This window comes from Olea europaea, unplaced genomic scaffold (assembly GCF_002742605.1).
Source record: "Olea europaea var. sylvestris unplaced genomic scaffold, O_europaea_v1 scaffold124, whole genome shotgun sequence".
Lineage (NCBI taxonomy): Eukaryota > Viridiplantae > Streptophyta > Magnoliopsida > Lamiales > Oleaceae > Olea > Olea europaea.
The window spans coordinates 393,385-408,257 of NW_019229835.1; the positions used below are offsets into that span (position 1 = coordinate 393,385).

Genomic DNA, 14,873 nt, shown 5'->3' on the forward strand with positions numbered 1-14,873 from the left:
TCATAGACTAAATAAAGGTAACTTGTCTACCTTCTGATAAGTGAACGCTTGGGCAAACAATATCAAAGCAAAGTGGGAAAATACAAGAAAAGTCTCAAATAAAAGAAAGAAAAAGGTAAAAGACCTCGGCACATCACCTCTTCTACGGACAGAAAGGTGTACGAGAAGAAGCAATAGTACGGTGACTAGGAATGTTAAAATGTCTCAATCTCCCAATTTCCTCAGTAATGTAAGCATCACAGAGAAAAGCCCTGGAGAAGGTGTCCTCCACTTTCCTTTCAATATCGTGCACAAAAACATCTGTCTCTCCATCTTCTTTATTCTTGGCCAATAACCCTACTGTGTATATGGTATTCATCCTCCCTGGTCCTCGATTATAGCTTCCTACCGGCGCATCCACCATAATTACGTCCCATTCTGTTTCATACACTATTCTTGGAAAATTCTTTATAGCAAGTGGACATTTCGAAGATCTTGGATCACCCACCACTTTACATTCTTCTGACTTGCCTTTATATAACAACTCATCAGCCTGTTTGATATCGGTCTCATAGGAAACATGGTAAATTTCCAGTGACGGCATTTGCTTTTTGACCATTTTCATCCAATTCTTGTCATCCTCGAGAAACACGGTTCTCCCCCTATGATTGAGTGATGCCCACAAGAGACTGTCAAAGCCAAGCCCGAAAACCAAGAAATTGCACGGTGATTTCTTTTCGAGGACTCTCAACGTTCTAGAGACTTCGTACAAGTCTTGTTGGGGTGTCACGTTTGTAGTTGCATAGTGAACAAGGGATGTGGCTAGAGAGGGAGGGATTTTGTTGCAAATCGATAAGAATGACGGATATGATGATCTTTTGATTGGCTGGAAAGATGAATAATTCGATCTGAGAATCACATAGAGAACTAAGAGAAAGAAAAAGGAGAGGACCATAAGCTTAAGGTTGATCAAGGAAGGCTGGTTCTTGGACTTCATGTTTCTTGACAAGTAGATTGTTGAAGACTATAAATCCTTGCTAATTTGCTCGATTGAAACATTACTTATAGAAGAACAAGGTCCTTGCAAATAAATGGCAAGATTTATTTCTCCATTCAGAAAAATGAAAACCATATGATATTTTGCTTGCCTAAACCACAAGAAGAAATTTTTTTGAGAATTAAATTTTGTTCCTAGTGGAGGAAAAAATATCCTCTACAAATAAACGTGGAAAATGATCAGAGAATAAAAAAAATCTGAAAAAACAACGTGCAAAAATATCTTCACCATATTCTTATCATGTACAAATACATCACGTATTAGCTAGAAGGGGTAGACATCCATAGAAGGGAAAATAACTTTCCAAGTATATGTAATTTTGTAGTGTTCATTAGCTCAAATATAACAATAGTAATTGATCATTAGAAACACGCGCGCGCGCATATATATATATATATAGACACACACGGATGCCTCAAGCGCCTGTTGTCAAAAAATCCACATCTCAAAGAGGAGAGGAGAAGCATAGAATCAAAGCAAGCCTCCAAAGCATAGCCCCAACTAATATATAGCTATGTATCTTGAGCTTCAAAATCCTTCAGAGCTCATGTTCCAGAGCTATCAGCTAGGGAATCCATAAGTAAACACAATGCACGAACACAAAATTTTGTATCATTAAATGCATTTCATGGCATTGTAAAAGTTATTTCCTTAGGCCTAGTCGCTTTTAGGGTGATTGGGAGTCCGTACTCCTGAGGCTACCTGTGATCTTCCCTGCTCCCTCCTCTCCCGATGTACCTCCATGATGTCGTATGTGCTTTCAATGCCATAGTAGATTGATGAATGATGGGTTAATGAAAAAAAAATTTATTTACGTGTAATAATATTTTGATGAAGAATGTATGATTAAAAAGAAGATAAAAATGTATTGTGATGAAAATGAGAATGAAACAGGACCTTAGAAGTAATCTAGATGTACATTTCTAAATGATAATATTGTTGACATTGTATGAGTAGTCAAAATTCGTATCATTGATTATTTAAAGTGTTGTTAAAATCAATGTATAAAAACTGTCAACTCAAAAGAATATCATTCATCAAAGTTAATGTACATGTAGCGAAATTGATAAAATTATTCCACTTGAAATTTATGCCATGTTTCACTAAATCATTGTGCAAGCTCAAGGGTGGACTCACACTTTATGTTGTGAGATCAAAATTTAAAGTGTAATTTTTTTAAGACAATACAATATTAATAAAAATAATTATATCATTATCAATATTATCATATGAATTTTGCTACTTGTATAGTTTTGTTTACCATTTCGTTGGCAATTGTTAAACTAACGGCAAGTAAATCAAATTGAAATGTAGGAAATGAATGAATTGAAATAAAATTCACATTTAATTTAGGAAATAAATGAAATTTAAATTTAATGCAAAAGTAATTCGAAAGCAATTCAAATTATCCTCAAAATTTTTACGTTATATTTTATGAAATTTCCTAATAAAATGATGTAAATTATATTGAAAAATTTATCGTGCAAAAATAACAAACGTTAATGAAATAATTGAAAATTTTTAAAGAAAAGATGAGTTAAACGTCTCTTTTAAGGCATATGTTTGACACATAATTTAACTATTTTCGATATCCGTTTGGACCATTCAATATAACTACGATGTAGTTCCTGAAATGAGCTTTTAGATGATGTAGACGATTTATGGATTCAGATAGTATGTGATCATAAGCAAATTTTGAAAATTAATATATTCTCGAAATATTAGTTTAGAATGACCTAATTTGATGCGTCGTAACTTTTGCTACGGTTGATCGCTTCGCACGCTATCAACAAGCAAAAAACTAGATATAAGCACTTCAAATTAGTACTAAGAATGCTATGTTTCAACCTCATTTGAAATCCTGTAATGAGTGTGTCAAAGTAGGTCGTAAAATGAACAAAAACACTATTTTCTAGGGGAAAAAAAGAAGAAAAAGAAGTCGAAAATTCCATAAGAGAGAAAATGCTGAAAAACGTTATATCTCGTATATCATCATTGCATTTCTTTTGACATTATTCACCAAATCCTTGATTCAAACAACCATCAAGAACAATAAATCAGTTCAGGTACAGAATTCTATCTTCACCAAGTTCACATATAAATGTACATTTTCTCATAATTAATATCTTCCTACTCGTCTCTTAGGTCGAGAGATATTTTCATATTATATGAAAATATATACTGTAAATTATCACTTGTTAAGAATATAGCCTGCATCATCATGTAATGACATGAATCAAACCTGAGTACGCACGTGTGTGTGTGTGTGTGTGTGTAATTAAAAGAATCAGGTGCGTCCTTGTTGAAGGCGCTTGTTAAAACAAGAATAAAAGCCACGTTGTAAGGAACCGAAAGAAAATAGGAGTATTCTATGCTAAATTAAATATTATAAAACATCTTGCAACTGGTCCTGGCACTGTTGATATTTTTGGGGTGCCTCACTAAGTCTTGGCTTGTTGGGCCGTATTCTATTTGGGCCACATTTACTTATATCGGGTTGTTGATTTTTTCTAATAAAACGTATTTTGTGTAAATACGCTTTTGCCTTTTAAGGGATGTGAATATGTCGTCCATGTGACTACATTCCAACCCTTTGATCGTGACTACTGGTGTGGACGGATATATACTTGACCCTGGCATTATTCACATTCTGGATTCTTCTTTCAGTCTTTTCGTCTCTCTTCCTTTTTTCCTGAGTGAAAGATATGGTTTTCTCTCTATAAATTTGTAATCGATCTTTGTGGTTGAATTGTTTGTTCTTAGGGAAGATTTTTGATTGTTTAGTACAGTCAATAGAGATTGAAAGTTTTAAGTGTTTTCTAGTTGAAAAGAGGTGAGAAGAACTCGAAGAAAATTATAATTTCTTCGTACGTTTTGTACTGATTCTTGGTTGATATTAGTGGATCTCGAGCTAAATCTCTTGGTAGATGTTCAACAGGTGACTAAATCTCACGACTGAACATCTGGGCCCTTCTTAAAGCAAAAATATATATGGTGTTCTTTGTTTTTTCATTTTTTTTACAATTTTCATTATTTTTGCACGAATTGATCCTTAGATCTGGATGTTTTGAAATAACATTAGTATCAGAGCACATGTTTTTTGAAACCATTTTTTATTTTTGAAATCTTTTTTTTTTCTTTAAGAAACCCTAATTTTTCTATTAAACGTTTTCTTGAAAAAAAAAATTCAGATCTGTAATTTTTCTTGAGTTTAAAGTGCAAAAATGGTGTTTGGAGAGAAATGGATATTATGTGTTACACTCACAATTCAATTGTTGGTTGGATCTATTACTTGGTTCTGGAATTTTTCTTTGGATCGGTCGATCTTGCAAAAGATTTGTTCTTCGTTACTGAGTTTTGGAAATTTTTGAGTTGACTCACAAATGAGTTTGCCTTAGTGGTCTGACTCGTACTGTGTTTGGCGAGTTGAGTTGACTCGCTCTGATTTCGGCTGGGTTCCCATCGAGTTTTAGTAACTCATTGATTTCTTGCACCTGTATTGAAAGTCTTGCTTCTCTCCTGGTATTCTCGTGCTATCTCTCATACTGAAATTTTAAAATTTCAGTTCTGGTATATTTTTGAACCTGCTCTACAATTTATCAGTGTTTCTTGTTAATCTTGGAATCAGTTATTAAGGTAAGTATCTTCCCCTGCTTTCCTTTGTCCAAGATCTATGTGCAGGTCTGGAAATCTGAGGGAGCATTGGACTCAAAGGGTTACCACTCCTTAATCCCTTTTCAAAATTAACATTTAATTTCATGTGAATTGCATGATAAATAGGAATAATTGTATACTCTTATCTAGTTAAGAAATCTGTCTATCTGTTACTTATACTATCTGCCTGAATCATTTATACACTATGTGTTGTATAATTGCATGTTTGCATCAATACCTATTAACATGTCAAATGCATATAAGTTTGAAATAGAGACATGGAATGGTGTTGGGGATTTCAATCTCTGGGGCCAGAAAATGAGAGCCTCGCTATTGTACGAAAGATGTCCTGCTGCCCTTGATGAGTCATGGACTGCTAAAATTAGTACCTATAGGAGGAAAGAATTAGATGATACTACATGGTGTACTATTTTTCTTTACCTATCTGATAGTATGATTAGGAAAGTAGGAGAAACCACTTCTGCTGAGGCCTTGTGGACCAAATTAGGAATACTCTACCTGACTAAATCCATGCTTAGTAAGTGTTATCTCTTGAGGCAATTTTACAATTTCAGATTTGATATCTCATCTAGCCTAGAAGAAAATCTTGATAAATTCACTAAAATAATTTAGGATCTAGATAACTGTGATGAGAAGCTTTCTAATGACCAACAAGTGGTTGCCTTATTAAACTCTCTAAGTGAAAAATATAGAGACATTAGAATGCCTTAGAATATGGGGGCAAGAGCTCACAGTAGATATAATAACATGAGCCTTGAGGAATAAGGAGCTTGAAATAAAAGTTGAGTCAAAAGACTCTAAGTTTAGTGAAAGACTGCATATAAAAGAAAAAATGAACCACAACGAGAAACAAAACCAGTACAATTTTAATCCTCATAAGAAAAGAAAATTTCCAAATTATAAGGTCAAAGATAAGAACAAGAACCATGTGAACCACAAGACCCAGATCAGAGAATGCTACTATTGTGGCAAATCAAGACACTTAATAAAAGATTGCTTTAAGAAAATCTAAGACATGAAAGATAGAAACAATTTTGATGGCTCTGCAGTTGTAGCTTGCAAGAATGAACTTGATATTCAGGGGGTGGTTCTTGTTAGCACCACTAAAAAAGATTCAAGAGAGTGGATCCTTGATTCTGGTTGCACCTTTCACACGTGCCCCATAAAAGAATAGTTTTCTGAGTTTGTTGACCTCAATGGAGGACAAATTCAGATGGAAAATAACATGAGTTGTCAAATAAAGGGTATTGGTAAAGTTAAGTTGTTGTTAGATAACAATTATACTCTTGAATTAAAAAATACAAGATACGTCCCTGAACTTAAAAGGAACCTTATTTCTTTGGGAGAGTTGGATAAGAAATATAATATCTCCATTCACAAGGGCCTTATAAGCTTAACTCTAGGGAATATAAGAGTGATTCCTCTCCTTTCCTAAAATAAATGGAATTTACACTGTCTCTGCCGAACTTGTTTTAAGTCAGTGTACCACTGCCTCAAACTATGAGTTTGACAAATCTTTACTTTAGCATAAAAGATTGGGACACATTTCAGAAAATGGATTAATTATTTTAAATAAACTTAGATGTTTTTGGAAAGGATAATATTGAAAAGTTGGACTTTTGTAAAAACCGTATAATTAGAAAATAGAAAAGGCTACCTTTTAAAACAGGAACCCATAAATCCACCTCTATACTGAACTACTTACATGCTGACCTGTGAGGTCCAGCATCAGTAAGTACCCTAAGTTGATTTAAGTTCTATCTACTTATAGCATATGGTTTTTCAAGAAAAATATGGACATTTCTTTTAAAACAAAAGTCTATAACTTTTCAAATTTTCAAACAACGGAAATCTATGATTGAAAATCAAACTAACAAAAAAATCAAAGTACTAAAAACTGATAATGGACTTGAATTCTACAACTTTGAATTTAACTCTTTTTGTAGAGAGTTTGGAATTCTAAGGTATAGAACTGTAACATACACTTCTTAGCAAAATGGTGTTGCTGAGAGTATGAATAGGACCCTATTGGAAAAGGTCAGGTGTATGTTGTATAGTTTTGGACTTCCAAAGTTTTTATGGGGTAAAGCCCTAAATACAACCACGATAAATAGAAGTCCATCTGGTGCTATTGATTTTCAAGTCCTTGAAAAGTTATGGTCTAGAAAAACACCTGATTACAGTAAACTCAAAATTCTTGGTTGTGCCGTATATTCCCATCAAAGTGAAGGCAAACTTGAGCCTAAATCCCAAAAATGTGATTTCTTGAGTTATGAAGAGGAAACCAAAAGTTATAGACTTTGGGTTAAAGGCCAAAATGGTTTTAAAGTTATAGTCAATAGAGATGTCATTTTTAATGAGAATGACATGACTTGTATTAAATTTGTAGGCCCTAAAACTTCTGAATCTGCACTAGTAAATGAAACCATCCTAGAAATTCAAACTGAAAATGCTGTTAATAAAGATGATTCTTTTGAGATGGAGCATTCTCAATCTGAAATAAATAATGAGCAAGATGAATTTGAAAATGAATCTGAATCTGCAGATAATACTTTTGTTGATTATCAGCTAACTAGAGATAGGGAAAGAAGAACCATAATTCCATCCACTAGATTCAATAATGAAGAATTTGTTACTCCATTTCCTGGACTTGACACCTTAAATTCCGAACATACATCTTTTGATGAAGCTATTACTTTCCCTGATTCTAAGCTTTGGAAGAAAGCTATGAATGAGGAAATGGACTCTCTCATTAAAAACAAAACTTGAATTTTGGTCAATAGACCTAAAAATCAAAAGATTGTAGACTGTAAGTGGATTTTTAAAATCAAAGAAAGAGATTCAAATTCAGAAAATAAGAGGTATAAAGCTAGATTAGTTGCCAAAGGTATCACTTAAAGAGAAGGAGTGGATTACAATGAAATATTTTCCCCAGTTGCCAAATATACTACAATCAGAATCTTATTGGCTCTAACTGCTCACTTTAACTAGGAATTAGATCAACTTAATGTCAAAACAACATTTCTTAATAGTGATCTCGATGAGACTATATACATGAATCAGCCTAAAGGATTTGAAGTTAAATCGAAATTTGATAAAGTTGCTTACTGAAAGAATCTCTTTATGGGCTTAAGCAAGCTCCCAAGCAATGGTACTTGAAATTTAATTTATTTGTGCTGACTTTAGGCTTTGTGAAAAGTAATTATGATTCCTGTCTCTTCGATAAAGGTTCAGGTGGACCTGAATCCATATATCTGTTATTAAATGTTGATGATATGTTGCTTGCTTGTCATAATAGAACTAAAATTGATTTTATCAAATCAAAGTTAAAATCTGAATTTAAAATGAAAGATTTAGGACAAGTTAGGAGGATTCTTGGAATGGAAATAGAAAAAGATAGAGATAATTACAAATTAACGTTGAAACAAGGGTCTTATGTGAAGAAAATTCTTGAATTTTTTTTTTTTATCTTTAAATGTAAACCTGTTACTCTTCCTATTGCTAATCATTTTAAATTGTCTAGTCAACAATCACCTAAAACAGATGATGAATTTTGGAGAACGAAAAAAGTATCTTATGCTAACACTGTAGGCTCTATTATGTATCTCATGGTTTGCACCAGACCTGACCTAGCACATGGAATTAGTATTTTAAGTAAGTTCATGGTTAAACTAGGTGAAACTCACTGGCTTGCAATAAAATGGATGTTAAGATACTTAAAAGGGTCATCTGATTTAGGTTTAATGTATAAAAGAAGTAATGAAAAGATAACATTAAAGGGTTATACAGACTCAGATTTTGCTGGTGACTTGGATAGGAGAAGATCCACATCTTCCTATATTTTTACTTTGTGTGATGAATGTGTAAGTTGAAAGTCAAAGCTACAAAAACTAATTGCATTATCATCTATAGAAGCTGAATACATTGCAGCTTGTGATACTGTTAAAGAAAGCATCTGGTTAAGAGGCTTATTGAATGAAATTGGTTTTGCAAATAATTCTGTTAGTATTTACACTGATAATCAAGGTACAATACACCTTAGTAAGAACCCTGTATATCATGATAGAACCAAAATGTAGACATAAACTTTGATTTTGTGCGAAATATGGTTGAAAAGGGTCTAATCAGGTTGGTTAAGTTTCCTACAGAGTTCAATCCTTTTGACTTGGGGACTAAGGTACTGCCTCTAAACAAATTTAAAAATTGCTTGAAGATTCTAAATATCAAATGAGGGAGTGATAAATTTAGAACTCTAAGTATTTCTCAATGGTAATGTTGAACTGACTTAATTTTTTTTATTATTTTATTTTATTTTTGGTTTTTACAAGTACTTAGAGCAAATGAAGCCAACTGATTTAGTAAAGAGATCCATTAGTAAAGACCAAGATTTAGCTCAGCAAGGTGGAGATTGTTGATACTTTTGGGCTGCCTCGCTAAGTCTTGGCTTGTTGTGTCGTAATCTGTTTAGGCCACATTTACTTACACCTGGTTGTTGACTTTTTCTGATAAAACGTGTTTTGTGTAAATACGCTTTTGCCTTTTAAGGGATGTGAATGTGCCGTCCACGTGGCTACATTCCAACCCTTTGATCGTGACTATTGGTATGGATGGATATATACTTGACCTTGGCATGATTCACATTCTGGATTCTTCTTTTAGTCTATTCGTCTCTTTCCCTTTTTTCCTGAGTGAAAGATATGGTTTTCTCGCTATAAATTTGTAATCGATCTTTGTGGTTGAATTGTTTGTTCTTAGGGAAGATTTTTGATTGTTCAGTACAGTCAATAGAAATTGAAAGTTGTGAGTATTTTCTAGTTGAAAAGAGGCGAGAAAAACTCGAAGAAATTTATAATTTCTTCGTACATTTTGTACTGATTCTTGGTTAATATTAGTGGATTTCAAGTTAAATCTCTTGGTAGATGCTCAACGGGTGACTAAATCTCACGACTGAACGTCCGGGCCCTTCCTAGGGCAAAAACACATCTATGTTCTGTGTTTCTTTTTTTTTCGCAATTTTCATTATTTTTGCACGAATCGATCCTTAGATCTGAATGTTTTGAAATAACATGCACCATCTCACACAGCTTGACTATGAATATTAGATCATTAAATTTTGAGGGAAATCAACACACAAGAATTTTCACTCTTACAAAGAAACCATGGACGAGTCAAACCATTGTGCAATACTAAACACGCCCTTCTGTTATTCTCATCAATGTTTTTACTCAAACCCAGTTCTACTAATTATACAATAAAACCTCAATAAATGAATGTTTGATAAATGAATAAAACTTGCTTAAATAATAAATATTTTACTCTCAACTCGGACTAATGTAGTAATGATACTGTCAATACTTATCCAATAAACATACAACATTTGCAGGATCCAATGAAATTAAAGAAGAAATTTTCAAATATAATTAGGGCTGGACAAAACTCCCGAATCGAACCCGCCGGTTCTTCTCAAATTAAATAACCGAACGGGTATTTGAATCAAGAACCGACGGGTACGGTTCGATTTTTGTTCTAGGCCAAGATCCAAAGAACCGAATCTCCTTAATTTTTTTATTTTAAATAAGCAAAATTATTTTATTTTTTCTAGATAAATTTGTTAACTAGTTAATTTAGTTTAAATCACAAAATATGATTTTTCTATTTCTAATTTTCAGTTCAAAATCAGCTTAATCAAATTGACCTCAATTTTATCCAAATATGTTACTCTATTATAGTGTCGTTTCTACTGGAGAAAATCGAATTAAAACTCTACAACATCTCTCTTAATTATTTTGAGCTCGCTATCTTTCTCTTCTTGTAATTTTAATAATCAAATTTATGAAAAATTCAGCAAAGAAAGACGTAAAAGACACATAAAATTGGACTACGTTATTTTGTAAGAGCTAATATTAAACATATCATAAATTAAATTAATGTAACTTTGTATATATTAAAAAATTTAATTAAAAAATACGGAACCGAATGGAATCGAACCCGAACGGTTCCATAATTAAATTTGGACCCGACGGTTCCACTTACTAAATACCCGAAAATTTCGGATCGGGTCGGTTCGGTTCGGTTCTTACCGAACCAGACCAGACCATGTCGAGCCCTAAATAAAATTGTCATCCACCACAAAATTTTTAGCAAATGTGAACACTAGAAAAGACGAACATTGATTTCCAATATTTATCTGCAAGCATCTGTATCAACCAATTCTATATATCACCTATAACATATGGGCTTCTCTTAGAATCGAACCGGACCATGTCCAGCCCTAAATAAAATTGCCATCCACCACAAAATTTTTAGCAAATGTGAACACTATAAAAGACGAACATTGATTTCCAATATTTATCTGCAAGCATCTGTATCAGCCAATTCTATATATCACCTATAACATATGGGCTTCATGAGAGCTCAATAAAATGGTCAAGAAGCCCCCACAAAACATAAATACATGAACCAATTGTTAAACTTATCTAACTGATCTAAAATCTATATGCAGATCCAGACGAGGGAGGAGCCGATGGCAAACAATTAGGGGTCCGACGGCTGCTGGAGTTGGAGCCAGAGCTCACATCACTATTTTGGGCAGGGGCACTGTACCAGCGACTGTTACCATCAGATCTAGAATCTCCATATGAATCAGATGGACCGTTGGCTGCAGAATCAAATGCGGATCTCCAGTCATCACTTGATGACGGGCTGGCTGTGGTTGGACTGCTTTCTGCAATAGGAAACAAGGAGACAAGAAGTTTTACATGAAAAAGAACTGCTCTTATACCCCATATTTCGAATAATAGATAATAATGTCTCTCGGGAAAATACAGTTGAATATCATAGATAATTTCCAATATCCTTTTTGGTTGCTCACTCTATTTATGTGCTCATCTCCTGATATGAACACTGCCAGTTATCCCAAATATCTTGACAATCACAACCAGAAAAATACATATCACTAATTCAGTCATCGCAGTTGAATCAAGAGCATTTCACCTAATTCCAATATTTCTTCACCGACTTGATAATTAAATCAGTCCAACCAACTATTTGCTCATGAAGGAGCAACAGTCAAAACTCGTAAGGAATTTGATAGTTCCTTATCAGGAGGGGCAGGTTAACAAGCTAAAAATTACCTGCTTCACTATCATTGGAGAAGCTCGAGGCTGCTGCTGCCCGGTTATCATGAATACTAAGTTGCCTAACAAGCTTGGAAAGAAGTGAAGATTGTTGCTGATAACGTTCCCTCCTGCACTTTACATTCTGGTCCTCAATAAGCAGCTCTTCGATTCTTGCTGTACTTTGGGCACTATGAATTCATATTAAATGAAGTCAAATTGTTGAAACAATCAAAATAAACAGGGGAGAAGATACAAGACAAATAAGGTTGTGTTTTGGATGCATGCATGAAAAAGTTAAAATGAAGTACTAACTGCTAACCTGACAGAACCGTGCAATTTAATTGACATGTCTTCTTTGGCCTTCTCTACTTGGCAAAGAACAACTGCCTGAAATCAAAGTAAATCAATCATACATCAAAAAGATTCACATAGGAAACCATATAAAAGCTTTTTATTTACAACTGACCTTGGGGACATTGGCAGCAAGACTGTTAAGAACAGCTTCAATGTAACCACGAACTTCCTGAAAATTTCTTCTTGGGGATCCGGAGGTCTTCTTGCCATTGTATCCTAGAAGGCACGACAAATTTGTAAAGTTGAGTATACAAGTCCATATTGTGATACATAGAGAAAAGAGCTTGCAGGTCAAGCAAGCCAAAATATATAGCACGAGTATAAGAACGCACTGAAGATATTAAAAAAAAAAAAAAAGAAAAGAAAGAGTATCTAACTAATAAAGGAAAAACCCTTAGGGTGCGTTTGATTACAAGTAGGAAAATTACATGGAAAGAAAATGAATTTCAAGGAATTGAATTACCTAGAAATTGTTTTCATGGAAATTGTAAATTATTGTGTTTGATTGTATAAATTTTTCACGTGGAAAATGTTGAAGTAAAAGTATTTTTTGATGTTCGTTTGACTTTGTTTTACGTGGAAATTGTCAATTTCAGGAATATCCTCTTTTACAATTATTCCTAAAATTTGTTCCCATTGCCAACAATTAAAAAATAAAATAAAAAAAGCAAAAAAATGAAATAAAAAAAAGGTGGAAAACCAAAAACCACCTATCCCCTAGGAAAAAAAAAGGTGGAAAATCACGCTTTAAGGTGTTGTACCTAGAAATTCATGGAAAATCAATTCCCTGGAAAATTTTGTCAATCAAACAGGCCAAAAGTGGAAGTTGGAATTCGAATTCCAAGTTCCATGGAAAATTTCGTGCAATCAAACGGGGCCTAAAAGTTTAAAATTCAATCACATTCATTCTCACAAGTAAAGAAAAAAAATCATTGACATAGGTGAGGATTAATTTCAATTTGAAATTTTACCATACAGATTATGTTTTTTTTAATTTGTATATAAAGACGGAGAGAAAGAATAAAATATGGGTGTTTATGGTTATTTATGTCATTTAAGATATGCTTGTTTTAGTCAATTTTTAAAATGTGGTGAAAAAATAAAAATATTATGGCGACAATGTATCTATCCTTAACTTAATATAAAGAGAGAAATAGAATCATCATTTTAAGACCTAAATAAGGTTATGAAACGGTCCTAGCAACAATATTTTGGCTCAAGAATAGATCTTAAAACTTTTATAATGTACTTCCTTATTTTGTCGGGCCTCTTCATTGAGATATTACAAAAATGAAAGAGAAGATTAATCTCCCAAATTAATAGATGGAGGACCTAATTGCTACAATTTAATAGATTGGCGCCTCAGAAAACATTATTTCGATTATTATAAGTGGAAGAATAAAAGAGTCATTATCGAAGAATTGTGGTACGGAGGAGCATTAAAGAAAAAGAAAAACTGAGATGATACAGCTGCTTCTTTTCTTTTTTTTTCCTCCATTTTTTCCTTTGCTTGTTTGGTACGGTTTGCACGGAAACATGTGGTTACTATTCAACAACATATTAATAATGCGTTTTGCCTCGTACAGGCCTGTGTTCACATGCACTCTCATGTCCTTGCATTGAATTGGGAATGGGTGATTATTTAAAAAAAAGAAAAGAAAATTTCTCTCACCTCTCATGATTTGTGAGTAATCTGTACAGACCTTGTGACCACAGGGCCTTTAAAGCAAGCAAAACTCATTAATGATATCGCACGTCAATTTTGTCGAGACAGATTAATTGTATCCTATTACATTTTTAAAACATTGCTCTAAGATGTTAAAAAATTAGAATAATGTCTCAAGCGTAGGGCACTATTCATACAAGGGCCTGTAAGGCCTCCTCACTGTAGAGGGCAGGTCGAACCCATTAAAAAAAAAATCGCACTGGCCCGCCCCTTGTATTTGTCCTAGTAGAGGCCCTCTGCCCTATACGTGAAGCATCCTTCTAAAAATTAATTTTTTTAATTTCAAAAAAAATTCTGTACATATGTCAAACAACTATATATGTAATTAATAAATAATTTATTTTAGTCATATACCAATCGATTAGGTTTTACGCGTAAATTAGTTGACTGGGTAGTATGCTAATTTTCAAACAAGCATTTCAGTTTTTTTCCCTCTTTTTTGATTGGGCTTGTGGAGGAAAATAATTTATGAAAAAGATCTTCATTTTCTAATTATGGCCACTTTTTATGAAATATTTTAGTTTGTGGTAGTTGAAAGAATGGCGACCTTTGTATCAAATTGTGTCATATTTTGAGACTCGGGGCGTATGATTTAATTATTTTTTAAAATTCATTTTCGGTCATTTCGTTGGTAGACAATCATCTCATAACTTAATGTGAAGTGCTGTATGGTGTCTAGTATTAGAAAGATAAGTTGATGCCTAGTGCGTTTGACATATTTGTGACAAGTTATAGAATTATGTGATTCGATATCACTATCTTTTTTATATCAGAAAAGCTTTTGGCGAATTCGGTGCTCAATAAGAGCCTAGTGAAGTGCATTTTGGTACACTATATATAAGACTAGGGAGTTGGAAATTCGGAGAAAACAATTAGAAGAAGATTTTAGCAGCTTTAATTTCAATATTGAGAGTAAACAAACAAGAAAATGAAGTGCGACTGGACAATATTAAAAAAAAAAAAA

General features: G+C 33.4%; 1 protein-coding gene and 1 pseudogene across 1 annotated transcript; both read right to left on the minus strand.

The window, feature by feature from the left end:
* Positions 1–142: 142 nt before the first annotated feature.
* On the minus strand, positions 143–976 carry LOC111374348 (glucuronoxylan 4-O-methyltransferase 3-like). Its single transcript, XM_022997002.1, has one exon. It carries the CDS (start codon positions 974–976, stop codon positions 143–145), a length of 834 nt encoding a protein of 277 aa, XP_022852770.1.
* A 10,047-nt stretch (positions 977–11,023) lies between these two features.
* LOC111374349 overlaps positions 11,024–14,873 on the minus strand; it is an 8,400-nt pseudogene continuing 4,550 nt past the window's right edge.